Source organism: Tachysurus fulvidraco, chromosome 4, assembly GCF_022655615.1.
Source record: "Tachysurus fulvidraco isolate hzauxx_2018 chromosome 4, HZAU_PFXX_2.0, whole genome shotgun sequence".
NCBI classification, from domain to species: domain Eukaryota; kingdom Metazoa; phylum Chordata; class Actinopteri; order Siluriformes; family Bagridae; genus Tachysurus; species Tachysurus fulvidraco.
In genome coordinates, this window is record NC_062521.1 from 17997338 (window position 1) to 18014146 (window position 16809).

General features: G+C 36.5%; 1 protein-coding gene across 2 annotated transcripts; it reads left to right on the plus strand.

Annotated features, from left to right (window-relative positions):
- The first annotated feature begins 835 nt into the window (after window positions 1–835).
- Window positions 836–15607, plus strand: papolg (poly(A) polymerase gamma). 2 transcript variants are annotated; one of them, XM_027136327.2, is made up of 23 exons: window positions 842–994; window positions 4112–4177; window positions 4314–4481; window positions 5340–5406; window positions 5490–5571; window positions 5700–5809; window positions 5917–5970; window positions 6049–6160; window positions 6298–6387; window positions 7409–7547; window positions 8971–9043; window positions 9145–9265; window positions 9659–9743; window positions 11457–11510; window positions 11975–12094; window positions 12233–12342; window positions 12443–12567; window positions 12765–12928; window positions 13035–13144; window positions 13335–13543; window positions 13872–13952; window positions 14045–14104; window positions 14186–15607. In XM_027136327.2, exons 3-23 carry the CDS (start codon window positions 4327–4329, stop codon window positions 14282–14284), a joined length of 2220 nt encoding a protein of 739 aa, XP_026992128.1. In that variant the 5' UTR covers window positions 842–994; window positions 4112–4177; window positions 4314–4326; the 3' UTR covers window positions 14285–15607. The 2 variants fall into 2 exon arrangements, with proteins under 2 accessions (XP_026992130.1, XP_026992128.1); XM_027136329.2 differs by lacking the exon at window positions 4112–4177 and having other exon boundaries at window positions 836–994.
- The last annotated feature ends 1202 nt before the right edge of the window (window positions 15608–16809 follow it).

The window sequence follows — 16809 nt, forward strand, 5'->3', positions numbered from 1 at the left end:
GAACTTGAAGATGATCCTTTGTTAGAAGACCAAGGGGTCTTCGAAGGACACCTGCATTCAAGGTAAGACCAACTCTGATAGTTGATCTTGTGTTTTCAAAACTAACTAACCAGTGCAAACTAGGACACACTGCTTAGTGAGATTGTGGAAGGCTTTCCAACGCAATCCGAAAACATGTGTTACTAAGGGACACGTACATCAGTATAAATTACTTCAGTACAAATCTCAGCTTTACTGGAATCGGCTCCAGATCTGGTGTGACTCTGACCAGGATAATGCAGTTAATGAAGATGAATGAATGACAAATATATTGTTATTAAACTTTACTATTTTGTACCTAATGCTTCATTAGAATTTTGTTGGAAACTTTACAATAAAACATTTAATACTTGGCTTTGAACCTAAACAAGCCCATTAAATTATTCTTCTTATTCTTATTCTTATTCTTATTAGTAGTAGTAGTAGTAGTATCATTATTATTATTATCATTATTATTATTATTATTATTATTATTATTATTATTATTATTATTATTATCATCATTCAGTATTATTATTATTATTATTACGATTATTATTATTGTTGTTGCTGTTGTTGTAATAATAAACACAAAGACAGTTACACTGCACAGTTACACAGACAATACTATACAACACAGTTAATACAGCAATAAATCATTTAAGGCATACATTTTGATTGTGGTTTAATTTAAATGATAAAATAATGTCTCACGAATAAAGCATAACTGTTAAAATGATCGCCATCTCTGTTGTTATTACATCCAAGTGCTCTGAGGCGTTTCCGGTGTAGCAGAGCAAAGAGGTTTTATTGCGCAAAGCCTGTCGGGATGCCGTTGGCCGGTGGGCGCCATATTGGAGTACAACTATTGTTATAAAAAGAGACGGGGCTGCTGTTAGCTGAGTTTATGTTTTCTTCAAGTGTGGTTTAAAAATATATGGTATTTTCTACGAAGGGTCATGAGAGAAATGTCAGCGTAAGTCACTACCGTTCAGAAGCGTCCATTTTTTTTATTTTTTTTTAAATCATGTTTTAGATGTTGGATATAGTCGTGGCTAAGCTAATTAGCAGCTTGCGTGCTTAGCAGGTAGAATATCAACAATCAAAACGTCCTCTAGGAAAATAGTGTTTTTCACGGTATTCACAAATCCTCCCAACAGTAATGAAGTTAGTTTTGCATAGAATATTCGATGACATTTGTCTTGTTGTTTTTGTGTTTCGAATATATATTTGTTTACCAGGCAAAGTGCTAAGTTAGGAGGAACGTTAGGCAAGATAAAGGAACTGAGGTTAGCACCGCTGGACTGGCTATACTGTGTTTGTTGTTAGCTAGCTTTAAAAAAAATAAACATATCCCGATCCACTTACAGTATTTGGTTAATATTTTGCATATGTTAAGTGAACTTTGCTTTGTATAGTCTTGTGTGTCAGAGTTTTAAGGAGAACCGCTTGGTAATTTTAACTTTGGCAACAGCAAACGACCATTGACTAGTTGTGGACTTGGTAGCATGCTTATTATACAACCTCAACCCCATTGGACACAGGTGTATTTGCCTATTGGATGTATATATTACTAGTTATATTACTATATTGGAAGCATGAATTAATACACTGACGTAATCAAAATCACGATTGCGCATAAAAGGTATTTGTTTGTGTCAAACGCTTCCAGTACACAGAGACAACACCACCACATAGGCAGTAAAAATAAGATGAGAATGAAAAATACTCATATAAATACAAATAGACAAAAAATAGTGAAAAATAAATTATGTACTATTATGTGCTATAGACGATAGAATAGAATGAGGTGCAGGGATGTACTAGGATGGAGGTGGTAACAAATAAATATAGATTATTGCACATTGTTATTGCGTAATGGGGGAAAACTGTAGCCCCGGCCAGGCAAAAGCTCAAAAAGCTGATGATTTGGAGGAGAGGGATCCAGAGTGATTTTCTGAGCCCTTTTCCTCACTCTGGAAATATATCGTTCTTGAAGGGCGGGAAGGGAAACACCAATAATTTATTCAGCGGTCCGAATCATTCTCTGTAGTCTTCTGATGCCTGATTTTGTAGTTGAGCCAAGCCACAGTTATTGATGTGCACAGAACAGACTCGATGACAGATAAGTAGAACTGTTTCAGCAGCTCCTGTGGCAGGTTAAACTTCCTCAAATGGCTAAGGAAGTACATCCTTTGTTGGGCTTTTTTTTTTTTTTTTTTTTTTTTTAAATATTATACAATGTTGTTGATCTGAGTGTCCCACCTCAGGTCCCTAGAGATGGTAGAGCCCAGGAACATAAATGCCTTCACTGCAGTCATTGTGCTGTCCATGATGGTGAGTGTGAGGAGTGCAGCGGGTTTCTACTGAAGTCCACTGTCATCTCCACTGTTTTGAGCTTACTGAGCTCAAAGTTGTTGTGACTGCATCAGACAGCCATCTCTTTAACTTCCTGTAACTAGGCAGACTTGCTTCGGTCCTTGATGAGGATGATGACTAGTGTCGTCCGCAAACTTCAGGAGCTTGACAGAGGGGTCGTTAGAGGTGCAGTTGTTGGTGTAGCAGTGGGGAGACAACACAACCTTAAGGGGAGCCAGTGTTGATGGAGCGGCTGTTTGACTAGCTGCCTATCTGTCAGAAAGCTGGCAATCCACTGACAGATAGAGATAGGAACAGAGAGCTGGGTTAGTTTGGTCTTTAGGATTGTTGGAATGATGGTGTTAAAGGTCGAACTGAACTATAAACAGGATTCTCACATAAGTCACTGATTTATTCAGGTGTTGCAGGATGTAACGCAGTCCCAAGTTTACTGCATCATCCATGGACCTGTTTGTACAATAGGCAAACTGCAGGAGGTCCAGTAAGGGTCCAGGGAAGTCTTTCAGATAAGCCTGAACCAGTTTTTCCAACAACTTCTTCATGATGATTCTCTGGTGATTCCATCGCTGCTCAACGGAATTAAGCTTGCTTAGTTTTTGGGAAACTAATGAATATTACATTATTTACTTTTTAGAAGGTTGCCATATAAATCTTCAATTTATCATTTTTAAGCTATGTTAACTATTTATCTATCTATCTATCTGTCTAAACTATTGTGAAATGAATTTACTGTTTAAATCCCACAAGGATGTGGTGAAAGCGAAAGAAGAAATTTAACTTCAAAAACTGTTTAACATGTGTCTCTTCCTGTGTGTATTGCAGAAAGAACCACTCTCAGGTTGTTGTTTTCTTGTTTTTGTTTATACGTTGTATTTAGCTAAAGGTGGGGGAAGGATGCACACTAACTAGCATGGGAAGTGTGCAACAGTGTTTAGCCAAAACATATTGTTGTTTGGATTATCTCTTAAAACCAATGTCATGTTTGCGTGTGCGTTTGATAGCCAAAATGTATAATGAACTTAAAAACACCATATGGAACAATATGGGAATTTTTGTTTCGTGGTATGTTTTGTCTAAATAAATAATTTATTATCCCTGTTTAAATTACAACAGCCAACTGGCAAACATTTAGGCTGCCTGCAAATGAGAAATGATTTTAGATTTCACAAGTGCAATGAATCGGGTGTATATGTTGTCAGCGCAATAAGGTTACAGTGGAGCATGTGCTGAGCTGTGATGGATGCGCAATTATTCGTATTAATGGCATTCATGTGTAAGAATGTTGAACAAAAGTTCTCATCTGTCATCATCCTGTCAGTCATCACGTCTCACGAGAGGCTGTTCATGCTACTCACCTAGCGTTGCATGACTCCTGGTCTGTGCTGCGACCGTGGCTCGTGCTGAATGTAACAGAAGCACTTCACTTTATAACTGTAGGGTCTTTTTGAATAGCTCGTCTCTAGAAGTATCAGCAGAGGTAACAGTGTAGCATGCTTCTAACAGTAACGGATTAGACAGCCTAAGAGTTTTTAGTGCAGTTCATGTCCTCAACTCTGAGAAGCGATAGTTGCAGTATTATGATCTAAGGGGAGTTCAGAAGGACGGAGTTGCAAAATCCATCCTGCTGTGGCACTGTAACTGGGACTTGAATTTTTTATTTTATTTTTTTAATCAAAATATGTGTATTTATTTCATTTATTTATTTATTTTAAAGAGGTAGTGCTGCTAATGTAAAGTCTGAGGTGAAGATGATGGGTTGAGCTGTGACACAACTTTTATAGTGGGTATCAACAACATGTTTAAACTCTTTCCTCCTGCTGTTCCTGGTTAAATTGTCTACTCTGTTTAAATTTACTAACTTCAAATCCTTTTTAGAAACCAACGAGATTTTTGTTCATTTTTACCCCTTTGAACAGTTCGGGAAATAACATGCTTTTTGGGCAGCAGCCTCAGAAACACTATGGCATCACATCCTCAATCAGCCTGGCCTTTCCCCGGGATATTGACCACCTGTACACTCAGAAACTCATAGAGGCCATGAAACCTTTTGGAGTGTTTGAGGATGAAGATGAACTTAATCACAGGTGAGTGTGGTAAGGTGGTGGTGGTGATACACTGTTCAGATATTGTATTGTATGTATATATTCAATGGCAAAAAAGTAAGTTTTTAAATGTTCAGCATCCTACAAACTTTATCACATAGTATTGCTTGATTTTATAGAGATCAGTTCAGAATAAATAATTGTCATTTATGGCAAAAGAGAATACTTATTTTCTTTTACTAAATTGTTATAGCTTCCTATATCACCTTTTTACTTTCTTATAGAACATAAAATAATATTTATCCTCTGTGGCTTATGAATATGGATTTTATTGTTGCTGTTTATTTGATCTGTGGCTATATAAAACTATACACTAGTTAACTTTCACAATAATTATATAGAAACCGTGTAAGCAATTTAAATTTACATGCAACCATGCAAGGATTTTTGTCCATTCTTTATTCTTGTATGAGCTAATAACAGGTGGTGGTTTGCATTTATTTATTTATTTATTTATTTATTAAATTGTATTAAAATAAAACAAGGCTAAATTGTCCTAATTACTATAGGACTCCCCTGAAGCATGAAAGTCAATTGTCATTTTCTTTGGTGTGATTCTTTTAATAACCTGCTTATAACCTTAATAATTATCATGCTGTTATCTTTGTTTATATGTTTGAAACCTGTTGTTTTTTTGTTTTTAACAGATATTTTATATTTTCTTGCAAAATTCTCCTGCACATGACACTTAATTTTTCATTGTAAACTCCTAGCAGGGTGTCAATGTACAGTAGAATGAATCATTCCAACTAGCTGCACAATTGGGAGATGCGTTTACAGTGTACTGTCTTTTTAATGTTGATAGTGACAAGTAAACACAAGCATTTTTAATCATCACAGGCTTGCAGTTCTTGGTAAACTGAATTCATTTGTTAAGGAGTGGATTGCAGAGATCAGTGAATCAAAGGTAAAGTCCTACCTATATCCCAACTTTTGATTGCCTTTAGATGAGTGAGTATTTTTCTCCTAAATGAGTGTTTGCTATTTCAGAATCTTCCACCTTCAGCTGTAGCAAATGTTGGGGGTAAAATCTTTACCTTTGGGTCATATAGACTGGGAGTGCACACAAAAGGTACACTCGACTATTGATTAGTGACTTGAGCATCATTAGAAGTCATTTTCACACCATTTCCTTAAGTCATTTTTGGCTGTTGACTAGAATGAATCTATTCCTCAAATCTGTACAAATGTGTTCTGCAGGTGCTGATATAGATGCCCTATGTGTGGCACCTCGTCATGTTGAAAGGAGTGATTTTTTCACATCTTTTTTTGAAAAACTCAAACAGCATGATGAGATTAAGGACCTGCGGGTGAATGCTCCTCTTTACTCTGTTTTCATTTATTTCCTGATATTTTACTTCCTTATTTCCTAATAAGTTGATTTTGGTGGTTTTATTTATGAGTTTTTGTATTTCAGGCTGTAGAGGATGCATTTGTGCCAGTGATCAAATTCAAGTTTGATGGAATCGAGGTAACATGGATACACAGTGAGATGATTATCAACTGTGTACATTGAAAAATTTATTTTAATCTCAAATACTTCCTACAGATTGATCTTCTTTTTGCAAGACTTGCGCTGCAATCAATCCCAGATAACCTGGACCTTCGAGGAGATTCTTTGCTCAGAAACCTGGATATTAGATGTATTCGCAGTTTAAATGGTAAGTCATTCCGACAAAGTTGGCGTATGCTTAATCTTGTCTATTTTCCCTGCTGTATTTTTAGTCATTCTTTTGTCTTTACATTTTTCTGACATTTTGCATGACACGTCTTTTTCTCTGAATGTCATGTTGTGCAGGTTGTCGTGTTACTGATGAAATCCTTTACTTGGTGCCCAACAAAGAGAACTTCAGACTTACTCTACGGGCCATCAAACTGTGGGCTAAGCGTGAGTTTTAACTGGGACCATTTTTTCTTTTGCTGATTCTGTATGACTTGCTGTAAAATTAACCTCAGATTGATATGGCTTTGAAAATTATACTTTATTTCCCATTGTACGTCACTGACAAGCATTTGGGTGTGTGTGACTGTGCATTCTGTGAATTATGCATCTAATGCAATCGTACTGTTTGATCAGCAGAGATTCTAATCTGCAAAATCCATAAAGTATATACTCCCCATCCTCTTTATTAGGAACATGTACACATTTATACAGTTAACTACTCAGCCAACTATTCATGTGGCGGCAGCCTAAAGCAAGAGAAACATACAGATACAGGTCAAGAGTTTATGCAAGATTCTACAACCACATTATAGCAGTTAAAAAAGAGCTCTTGAATAGCTTTCAAACGGCTTCAGCCCATTCATTTATATTTTTCTACATTTAAATATTTTTTTAAATTTAAAGAAAGTTTAAATACATTTTGAAGCAAGTATTGTATATCAAAGTATAACTGGTTTTTAACCAGGCATTAACAGCACTGCATTTTCCGTGAAATAGCATATATATATATATATATATATATATATATATATATATATATATATATATATATATATATATATATATATATATATATATATATATATAGAATGTTAATTTCTGTGTATTGGGTTAACAGAACAAAATATGCAAATGTGTGTTTTGAAATGCATTCTGTATCATCTGTACTTACTTTGCCTGACCTTAAGAACCCTTTTCAGAAGTACTGTTATGATCCATTAGGTGGCGCCAGAGAACTGCTAGTGTTCTGTACTGATGATCCTGTACTGAAATTCTCAGAATAGTGTTCTGTTGCTTATGGGGAGAAATGCACCAAACTTGCATTAATTAAATAGTGTATCTAAATATTTTGCTAAACAAATGTCCAGTTATTAACATCTGTGCACTGAAACTTGTATACATTTTTGCAACTTGTGTGCATTTTTATATTCCTTCTTTGTTGTCTTCCCGTGAATCTTTTTTCCAGGTCGTGGAATTTACTCCAACATGCTTGGCTTCCTGGGTGGTGTGTCCTGGGCAATGCTGGTTGCCAGAACCTGTCAGCTTTACCCAAATGCCGTGGCTGCCACACTTGTGCACAAATTCTTTCTCGTCTTCTCCAAATGGTATGGCACTTAATATCAGATTCCAGCTGTAATCATTTTATCACAGTGACTAAATACCTATACCTCCTACATAGACATTTTATTAGGAGTTTATTAGGAACAGTCTGTCAGATAGTATAATTATATAACAATGTAGTCAATGTTATAAAAGCTTTGAATACACACCAGATCGTATCTTGCATTACCCAACTGTAATATCAAATAGTGTCAGTTAGATCTGACCCAATACAGACCAGAACATCTGTTTCATGCACTGTGCATATTCCATAACTTTATTCTATATTGCTACAGAACCCCCCCCCCCAAATGTACATTACATGTACAAATTACAACAACCACTGCACTTTGTTGTTGAAAATCACTTTTTTGACAAACTGTTTGTGTAATTAATTCACAAGTTTGTCAAAAAAATTATGTTCAGCTGCTTTCAAATTATACAACCACGCTTCCATCCACAGTGACCCACAACAAGGGGTGGGTGGGTGGCACGGAGTGGGCAGGTGTGTGGGTGGCGAGGGGTGGGTGGGTGTTTTGTTTGGTTGGTAAGGTGTGTGTGTTTGTGTGTGGGGGGAAAAAAAACTATTTTTAACAATAATTCTGGTAAAATCATGTCCTGTTATGGAGCGAATTATGTTTCAGTTGTTTTTCCAAGATCAGTCAATAAAAATTTGGGGTGAATTTATGTATTTTTAAGATATTTTGATTCTGTAGCACATGTTTAGAATAGAATATTAAATGTGATCATTTTGTGTGAAAATTTGGTTAGTTTTATTCAGTCAAAAAGGCACATTGCTTTACACTGATCATTTCTAAGAAATAAACCAGGCATCTTTTCAGTGATTCTTCATCTGTGATTTGTTTAAAACATTTAGATAATTTAATTGAATCTTGAATTGTGATGCATGAATCAAATGGATCTGTGACCATGAATTGTTACACCTGTATATTCTACATAATATAACTTTTATATGATTTATTTTTTATTTTTTTGCATGGGAACAGGAATATGCCATTGCTTGTTCTTTGCTGTAGTGGATTGTCTGTCTTGGTTTAATAAAGAGTATGAATTTGTGGAACCTCTGCAAATTATACCACTGTTCAGTCTTGTTTAGCCATTTCAATCTCACAAAGATGCTTAATAGGGTTGATATTCATAGACTATAGGCCATTAAAGCAAAGTCTAGAACCGCTGACTGACTCACAAGCTCTTTGTTTACTAAGCCGCATTGGAAGTAATGAAGGTCACTTGTTTAATTAATAATGCTGGTCTCCCTGATGTATCACAGTCACAGCATGCATGACTTGAATTGTGTAATTTGTGTAGAGATGGGTACTGGATTTGAAGAAATTTAAATTAACACGAGTTTTATTTTTATTCTTTTTTGTGTCTCTCTTCCCAACACCCCCACCCACCCCCACTCAGGGAATGGCCAAATCCTGTCCTTTTAAAGCAACCTGAAGACAGTAACTTGAATCTGCCGGTCTGGGACCCGCGGGTAAGTGTGTTTTGATAAACAAGAACACCCAAAGGCTAAGAATGGAAACTTGAACACTCTTCATATTCCACCTTCAAGATAATTACATGTTTTGCCTGTAGGTAAACCCATCAGACAGGTACCATTTGATGCCGATTATCACACCTGCATATCCCCAGCAGAATTCTACCTACAACGTGTCCACCTCCACCCGCACCATCATGAGCGAAGAGTTCAAATACGGTTTGTTTTAAGTCTATGGCACTTTACTGCATTTACTGCAACCTTAGTCTCAAAGGTTTGGAGCCAGGAACCCCTTTTAACTAATAAATTCTGTGAACTCTTTAATACAGGCTTATTTCATGAACTTGTCAATATATAGTTTAAAATTAAGTTAACTGTTGGTAAGTGTTGACTGTAACTTCTTAAATTCGAGGGACTATTCAAACAGGGTAATGACGACAAACACTGTTAATATATAGTAGCTTTCTTAATGGCAACTAACTAACAATTATACTATGGCTGGACCCTGTGGTTATGTATCACACACCCTTGGTTACACACTTTGAGAACCGCTGGAAAGGCACTTTACGATCCTATTTACAAAACATTTACATTTGTTTCTTGATCTTTCAGGCCTTGCTGTTACCGATGAAATTCTTCTGGGTAAGGCCGAATGGTCCAAGTTGTTCGAGCCACCAAACTTTTTTCAAAAGTACAAGTATGTATAATAACATGTATATGGTTAATAGTACAGTCCCTGACAAAAGTCTTGTCACTTGTGTTCAAATTGACCTGAAGTGCCGCTGAAATATTTCTAATCAAGATTTTTTATTTATTTATTTTTTTTAATACAAGAAATGGCTCATTTTTATCCCAACAGCTTTTGTAATAATGTTTCAGTGCAAAACAAAACTGTCAAAACTATTCTAATATTCACAGCTTGGTAAAACCCATTGAGTCAATTTTTGTAAATACATAAGTGCTGTCACCTTGTCATATGAGCTTCACCTGTGACTAATAATGGATCAATTAGGGCTCAGGTGTGTATAAAAAGAACCCCAGTATACTAGACCTTCACACCAACTGCAAATAGACCTCTGCAAACATGTCTAAGATTCACCCAGTGACTAAAGTTTTGATTATCAAGAGGCTGAAGACCAGATCCACTTCTGGTGTGGCAGATTTGAAGAGACTGGAGACGTTTTGGGCAAGCCCAGGTCAGGCAGACCCCGCAAGACAACTGCTCAAGAGGACTGTTTGTTGGCTCAAAAATCCAAGGCCAGCCCATTTTCCACTGCAGCAGAGCTCCACGAGACCTGGTCACCTGAAGTCCCTGTGTCAACAGAACAGTTTGTCGGATTCTGTCTCGAAATGGCCTCCATGGTCGAATCAGTGCTCAGAAGCCAGCACTAAACAAAAGACAATTGAAAAACCGTGTGGCATTTGACAAGGCCCACAGCCTGCTAAAAGGATGGACGCTGGAAAAGTGGCAGAAGGTGGATTTTTCAGATGAATCTTCTGTTGAATTACACCACAGTCGTCACAAATATTGCAGGAGACCTACTGGAGCCCGCATGGATCCAAGATTCACCCAGAAAACAGTGAAGTTTGGTGGCGAAAAAATCATGGTCTGGGGTTGCATCCAGTATGGGGTGTGCGAGAGATCTTCAGGGTGGAAGGCAACATCAATAGTCTAAAATACCAAGAAATCTTAGCTACCTCTTATATTCCCAACCATAAAAGATGGCAAATTCTGTAGCTGGATGGTGCTCCGTCGCATACTTCCATCTCCACATCAAAGTTCCTCAAGGCGAAGAAGATCAAGATGCTCCAGGATTGGCCAGCCCAGTCACCAGACATGAACATCATTGAGCATATGTGAGGTAGGATGAAAGAGGAAGCATGGAAGACGAAACCAAAGAATATTGATGAACTCTGGGAGGCATGCAAGACTGCTTTCTTTGTTATTCATGTTGGCTTCATCAATAAATTGTATGAATCCTTGCTAAACCACATGGATGCAGTCCTTCAAGCTCATGGAAGTCAAACAAGATATTACATTTGGATCTCACAGCACCACTACTTAATTTGCTCACACATTTTTGTATTTGCAGTAAATTTGTTCAATTTCTGTATAGGCGACAAAACTTTTGTCTTGCCAAAATTTGACCTTTCTGTCTTGATTAAATGATAAATCTTTTTTCAGTGAAACTAATTTATTTCAGTGCATTAAACATCATTTGGGAGGGTTTTAGCTTTTCATATGAGCTATTTCTAACACCAATTGATTGATTAAAAATCAGGTTAATAGTAGGTGTTTCTACAAAATAGATAAGCGACAAGACTTTTGTCAGGGACTATATAGTCTAATATTTCTATATTGGTTGGTTGTGTAAACCCTGAGACATCATAATTCCTCTGTTTTTGTTAGACATTATATCGTGCTTACTGCCAGTGCATCCACTGAGGACAACCACCTAGAATGGTAAAAAAAAATATAAAAAATCCTGTTGTAATTTAAGTAAAACTAATGCAATTATTTTTATTATTCTTTTACTTAATTAATGTAAAGTTTTCGGTACTGTACTATACTATTTATGCTGGTTAGATGTCCAATCTATGAAATTTGTTTTAATTATAAAAGTAACATTTGTGGATGATGTGACTTTGGAAACCTCTGTGGTGTTATTGCAAACAACTTAACATTATAATGCCATAATTTATTTGGTCTGGTTGCTATTGGCAAGTGGTAATGTGCAAATAAAGAGTATTCAGGACTTCATTAAGGATTTAGTATTTTTATGAGGTTGTAATTATCACTTCTCTTTTCAGTAGTACAAGGATTGTTGTGAAAATTAAAAATAAAATTGAGAATTTTTTGTTGGCCATTTAAAATGTTTACACGACTAATACACTGTGTGGATAATGATATTCATGTGATTTCCTTAGGGTTGGGCTGGTTGAGTCAAAGATTAGAGTTCTGGTTGGCAATTTGGAGCGAAATGAATACATCACTCTTGCTCATGTGAATCCTCAGTCTTTTCCCTGGTCAAAGGAGAGCCGTAACGAGTGAGTAACTTTCACCTAACGTTCACACACCACATTTAAATGTCGAGGACCTCTTGTACAGAAATGGCTCAAAGCATTGGATATATTAGCTATGTCATGGGCTTAATTGTGACACGTTACTGTCAACTTGTTTTACAGCAATGACTTCGTTTCAATGTGGTTCATTGGAATCATTTTCAAAAAGTTGGAGAATGCTGACTGTGTGAACATTGATCTAACTTATGACATCCAGTCCTTTACAGACACTGGTAATTCTTTTTTCATTTCTTTTTTATGTATACATTCTCTGTAGTCTCCCTCACTTGGATAAAGTTAGGATGTTAAAGAAATAAAGATTTTTGTTTGTAGTCTACAGGCAAGCCAGTAATATCAACATGCTGAAGGAAGGGATGACCATCGAAGCCACACACGTGAGGAAGAAGCAGCTGCATCAGTACTTACCTGCTGAGCTTGTACACCGAGGGAAGAAGAAGGTAGGGGTATTCTCCAAAAATGGGGAGACAAATTAAATACAAATTAATGTGACTAATGTTTGTTTTTTTATTTAATTTATTTTTATATTATTCTGCTTGCTTGTTTTTAATGAATAATATGGATTCTAATATTGTGAATGGTTAGTTTTGAATAGCTTACCCTAAGTGTGTGTGTGTGTGTGTTATTAACTGTTCAGAGCTTGGGAGATCTAAATCGCAGTTCAAATGGTGGTGGTTCCAAACGTTGTTCACTGGATGGAAGTCAGCTGGATAGTTCCAGAGACACTGATACAGGCACCCCTTTCAGTTCTCCTACCCCAGTCATCAAAAGCTGCAAGTCTGCTTCAACACCTGATGACAGGTAATTCCAGTCAGAACTGATTTAATTTTTGTATGTGTGCGCACGCATATTACAGTCCTCTAGTTGTCTTCTCTTGACCTCTGTGTTTTTCTGCTGTTTTACATAGCATTACCTCACCCAAGCCTTCAGTTCCCATGTTTGTGGACAGCTCTCCATCCTCAGAGTCATCTCCTCCAAAGATAGGGCCAGGAATGTCGATTCCAGTAATTGGCGCTAGTAAGTGTTTTTTTTGTCCATTTTCTTTTCTAGATTATAAAGTTGTAATGAATACACAGTTGCTGTTGTTAGTAGTAGTACTTGTTTCATGTACATTAACTCTTCTAAAGTTCTAAAGGCTGCTTATGTAGAAGTTATAATGTTTGGTCTTGCCACATTGTCTAAAACATCCTCTATCTCCCCACCACAGATACATCAGTTCCCCATGTGGCCAAGCTTACTACACCCGTTGCAGGTAGCACCATTCCCACAGTGGTGGGCCGAAACGTCCTTCCACGTATGAGCCCACCAAACACCAGCTCATCTGACCAAATCAACGGCCTCAATGGAGCTGCCCCTAAGAGGCCCCACTCTCCTTCAACGGAAGAGCCACACAAGAAACTGAAAGATACAGAGCAGGTAAATAGCCTATTTACATGCAAAATTTTGTATTCTAAATTCTTCACTGGGATTCAGATATATAGTGCACTTGTAAGATTTATTGCATGAAGGTTGGTTTCGCATTCCTTCTCTTTAAACAAAGTGATCTGATGCATTCTTTTAATAGTTTCTGTTTGTTTATATTGATTGAATTATTTGTGTGTTAATATAATTATTTAATAATTGAGGAATAACCTCTATTCTTCTCAACCTTATGATTGGCAAATATTTGAGTTTGATTATATACTGTATGCATTGTCTGCTCTTCAAGAGGTTTCCGATGTGTATTAAATTCTTTTTACTACAGGTGTTCTCTGATGACTATACTTTTAAAGAACCATACCCACCATCCTCAAACGGTGAGGAATCAGGCGACGGCTCAACAGGGGTAAGAGTTGCTTACATGGTAGTTTGTGTATGTGTTTGGCAGAAGTATGTATATTTGTCAAATTTCCCTTCATTAAAATCTCTTTTGAACAGGAGGGTATTGCAATTACAAAGCCTATGCCCATTCCCACTATTGATACATCAAGGACACAGGTATTTGGCATGTCAGGATCTTTTGTTATTCAAATCAGTGATGATGTAGATTGTATAATGTGTATCTTTGTCTTTTTTCAGAGACTTCCCAGTAAAGAACTGCCAGATGCTTCCTCTCCAGTACCTACAAGCAACCTGCGTGTCATTAAAAACTCAATCAGACTCACTCTTAACCGATAGCAGTGAGCTCTCCAAGGTCATGGTAAATGTGGTAGCCATTCCAGGATTTTGGGTTTTTTTTCCTTTTCGACTTAATTTACCATCATTCGAACTCTGCTTGGAGGCTACTTGAGAGAGCCACACAACTGTGGACAGCATCAATGCTTTTAATTTCAGGCTGCCACAGGTGCTCATCTGATCTTCCTTGAGACATTGTAAAACAGTATCAGTAAAACGTATTAGACCATGTTCTTTTATATATATATATATATACTGCCTCAATGTGTCAAAAAGACTTGCTAAGTGGACACCTATCTGAGCGTGTTTTCAAATGTAACTTGTACAGTAGATGTAGTTTGTATATAATGTCTTTAAAGTCATTGTTAATCTTTCTATACCATTATATTGTAGTTTTTACTAACAAAAAAAACTAAAAAAAAATGTGTTTTGTGTAAAGATGTTTTGGTGGGTTGTTTTTTTTTTTGTTTCTTTTTTGTTTTTTGTTTGTTTTTCCTCCTCCCCCCTTTTCTCTCTTCTCTCTCTCTCTCTCTCTCTCTCTCTCTCTCTCTCTCTCCCCCCCCCAAAAAAAATTACTGTCATGATTTTGAATTATGTTTTGACCAGGATATTTTTGAAGGCTGACTGATATCTGAGTGGGCCGGCCTTGTCCTAAATGTGACCTATTTGCTGATCTCTTCGCCCACCGACCCAGCACATATGTATTTACTGCACCAACAACATTTGAAGGCTGAGGTTGGATCTTGTTTGTTAGGCTTGGGTGGACAGAGCTGGTCATGTTAGGCTTGTGTTTTGATGAAATGGGTTATATTATTGCTGTCTGTGTGAGTGAGAGAGATTTATTCCCTGACATTAGGGCTTCACCACTGCGCCTCCCATGGAGGTTTTGTTGGCAGCAGCATCTTACTTACATCTGGAGACACAGAGAAAATTATTTCTCAGTGCTTTTTTTTTTTTTTTTTCCCTCCCAAAAAACCACTGCTCTCCCCATAGATGTACAGTTTAAAAAAAAAAAAAGTATTAAAAACAAGGCTTGCTACTCATTTTGGGGTTTCTTCACCTTTTATTTATTTGCTTATTTGTACCGAATAATTTTTATATTCAGGCATTGCAGTTTGAGATTTCTTCAAACCTTTATTTCCACAAGCAGGTTTTGGCATTTGCTGTTAAAATTTGTTTGGGGGGGGAAATACAAACTATATATATATACACACACTTGTTCTTTTTTTCTTTGGTAAGGCAAAAGTTCTATTTCAATACGTATTTTTGTATATAATGTATTCTGCCTCATTGAAACTGAGACCATAAAAAAAGTTACAAACCCCATAACTTCTACTGTCTTTACTGCTCATCTATTTGTTTATATACTGTGTAATTTCCTTGGTGGTGTGCGCACGCACATCCATTTCCTCATAGGAAGTTTGGTGGAATGGTTCTGTCTCGATGTTGCTTTTCTCGTCCATTTCGAATTAAAATCCGTCTCATGCACAAACAGCCAATGTGTATGGTACTTATTTGTGATATTTGAACGTTTTATTCTGTACCCTTTTGTATAGTTCATTATCAAAGCATGTAAGGCATGATGATAATAATAATACCAGGTCTCTCGTCCATACCTCTGTTGTGCTTTACATTGACTTGCCAGTGAGTGCCATAGTCTGACATTTTGAGAGTAAAGTGTGTGTTTAGGTTATTAACGATTTAGGTCAGTTACACCACTTATTTCACACGTTATTTCCTGTTTTTATATATGTATATGTGTGTGTATATATAAATAAAATATGCACACACACGTACATACATACGTGTATGTCTATTGTGAACTAGGTTGAATTATCTGTTAGTTTGTGTTTTGGATAGTCAGCTTATAGCTATCTATTTATTTTTTGTTGTCTCAAATAAACTTCCTTGTTCTCGTTTTCTGGGAGATTCCCATTTATCCGTGTAGGCGAATGACGTCACAGGGGGATTACCCTTTAGATGACGCTGTGATCTCTAGACTTGTACAATGTTTACAGCGTATGTGTTCATTTGATTAGACATTATTATTATTATTATTATTATAGGGTAAAAAAAATACTATTTTTATATCAGTTTTAAAATGTCAATGTTCATGTTCGTATGTATTATTTTAATGGGTTGATGGGTTTTTTCTGTTTTTGTTTTTTTGTGTCACACACTTGATATTAAACTGGTTAATGAAGTTGCCTGTTATGATTCTTAACCATTTAGGGGCTTGTGTTTTTCTGACACTCCTTGAAAATCATTGCAGATCAAGTAAATTTGTAATGTAGAGGTATCAGTAAGCATTACACCAAGCTTTATTCCGATTGGCTCTAGATAAAAGGGGTGTGTTTTAGCTGGGGAATTCCCGAGCCTTGATAGCGATGTGTCTGTATGCGCATTCGATTCTGCTCAAAAGTAAGAGCCGGATCTTTTGACTCCAAATAGATTCATTGCCAGATTAAACAAACAATCAAATTTTATTGCACCTTAAATTATATATGTTCAAAAAAAATCTATTCAGT

Excerpts from the sequence above, each read along its gene's own strand:
- papolg (XM_027136329.2), top strand. Across the intron at positions 6,161-6,297 it reads ATGTATTCGCAGTTTAAATG|GTTGTCGTGTTACTGATGAA; the intron begins GTAAGTCATTCC and ends CATGTTGTGCAG. Across the intron at positions 12,568-12,764 it reads TACACCGAGGGAAGAAGAAG|AGCTTGGGAGATCTAAATCG; the intron begins GTAGGGGTATTC and ends TTAACTGTTCAG.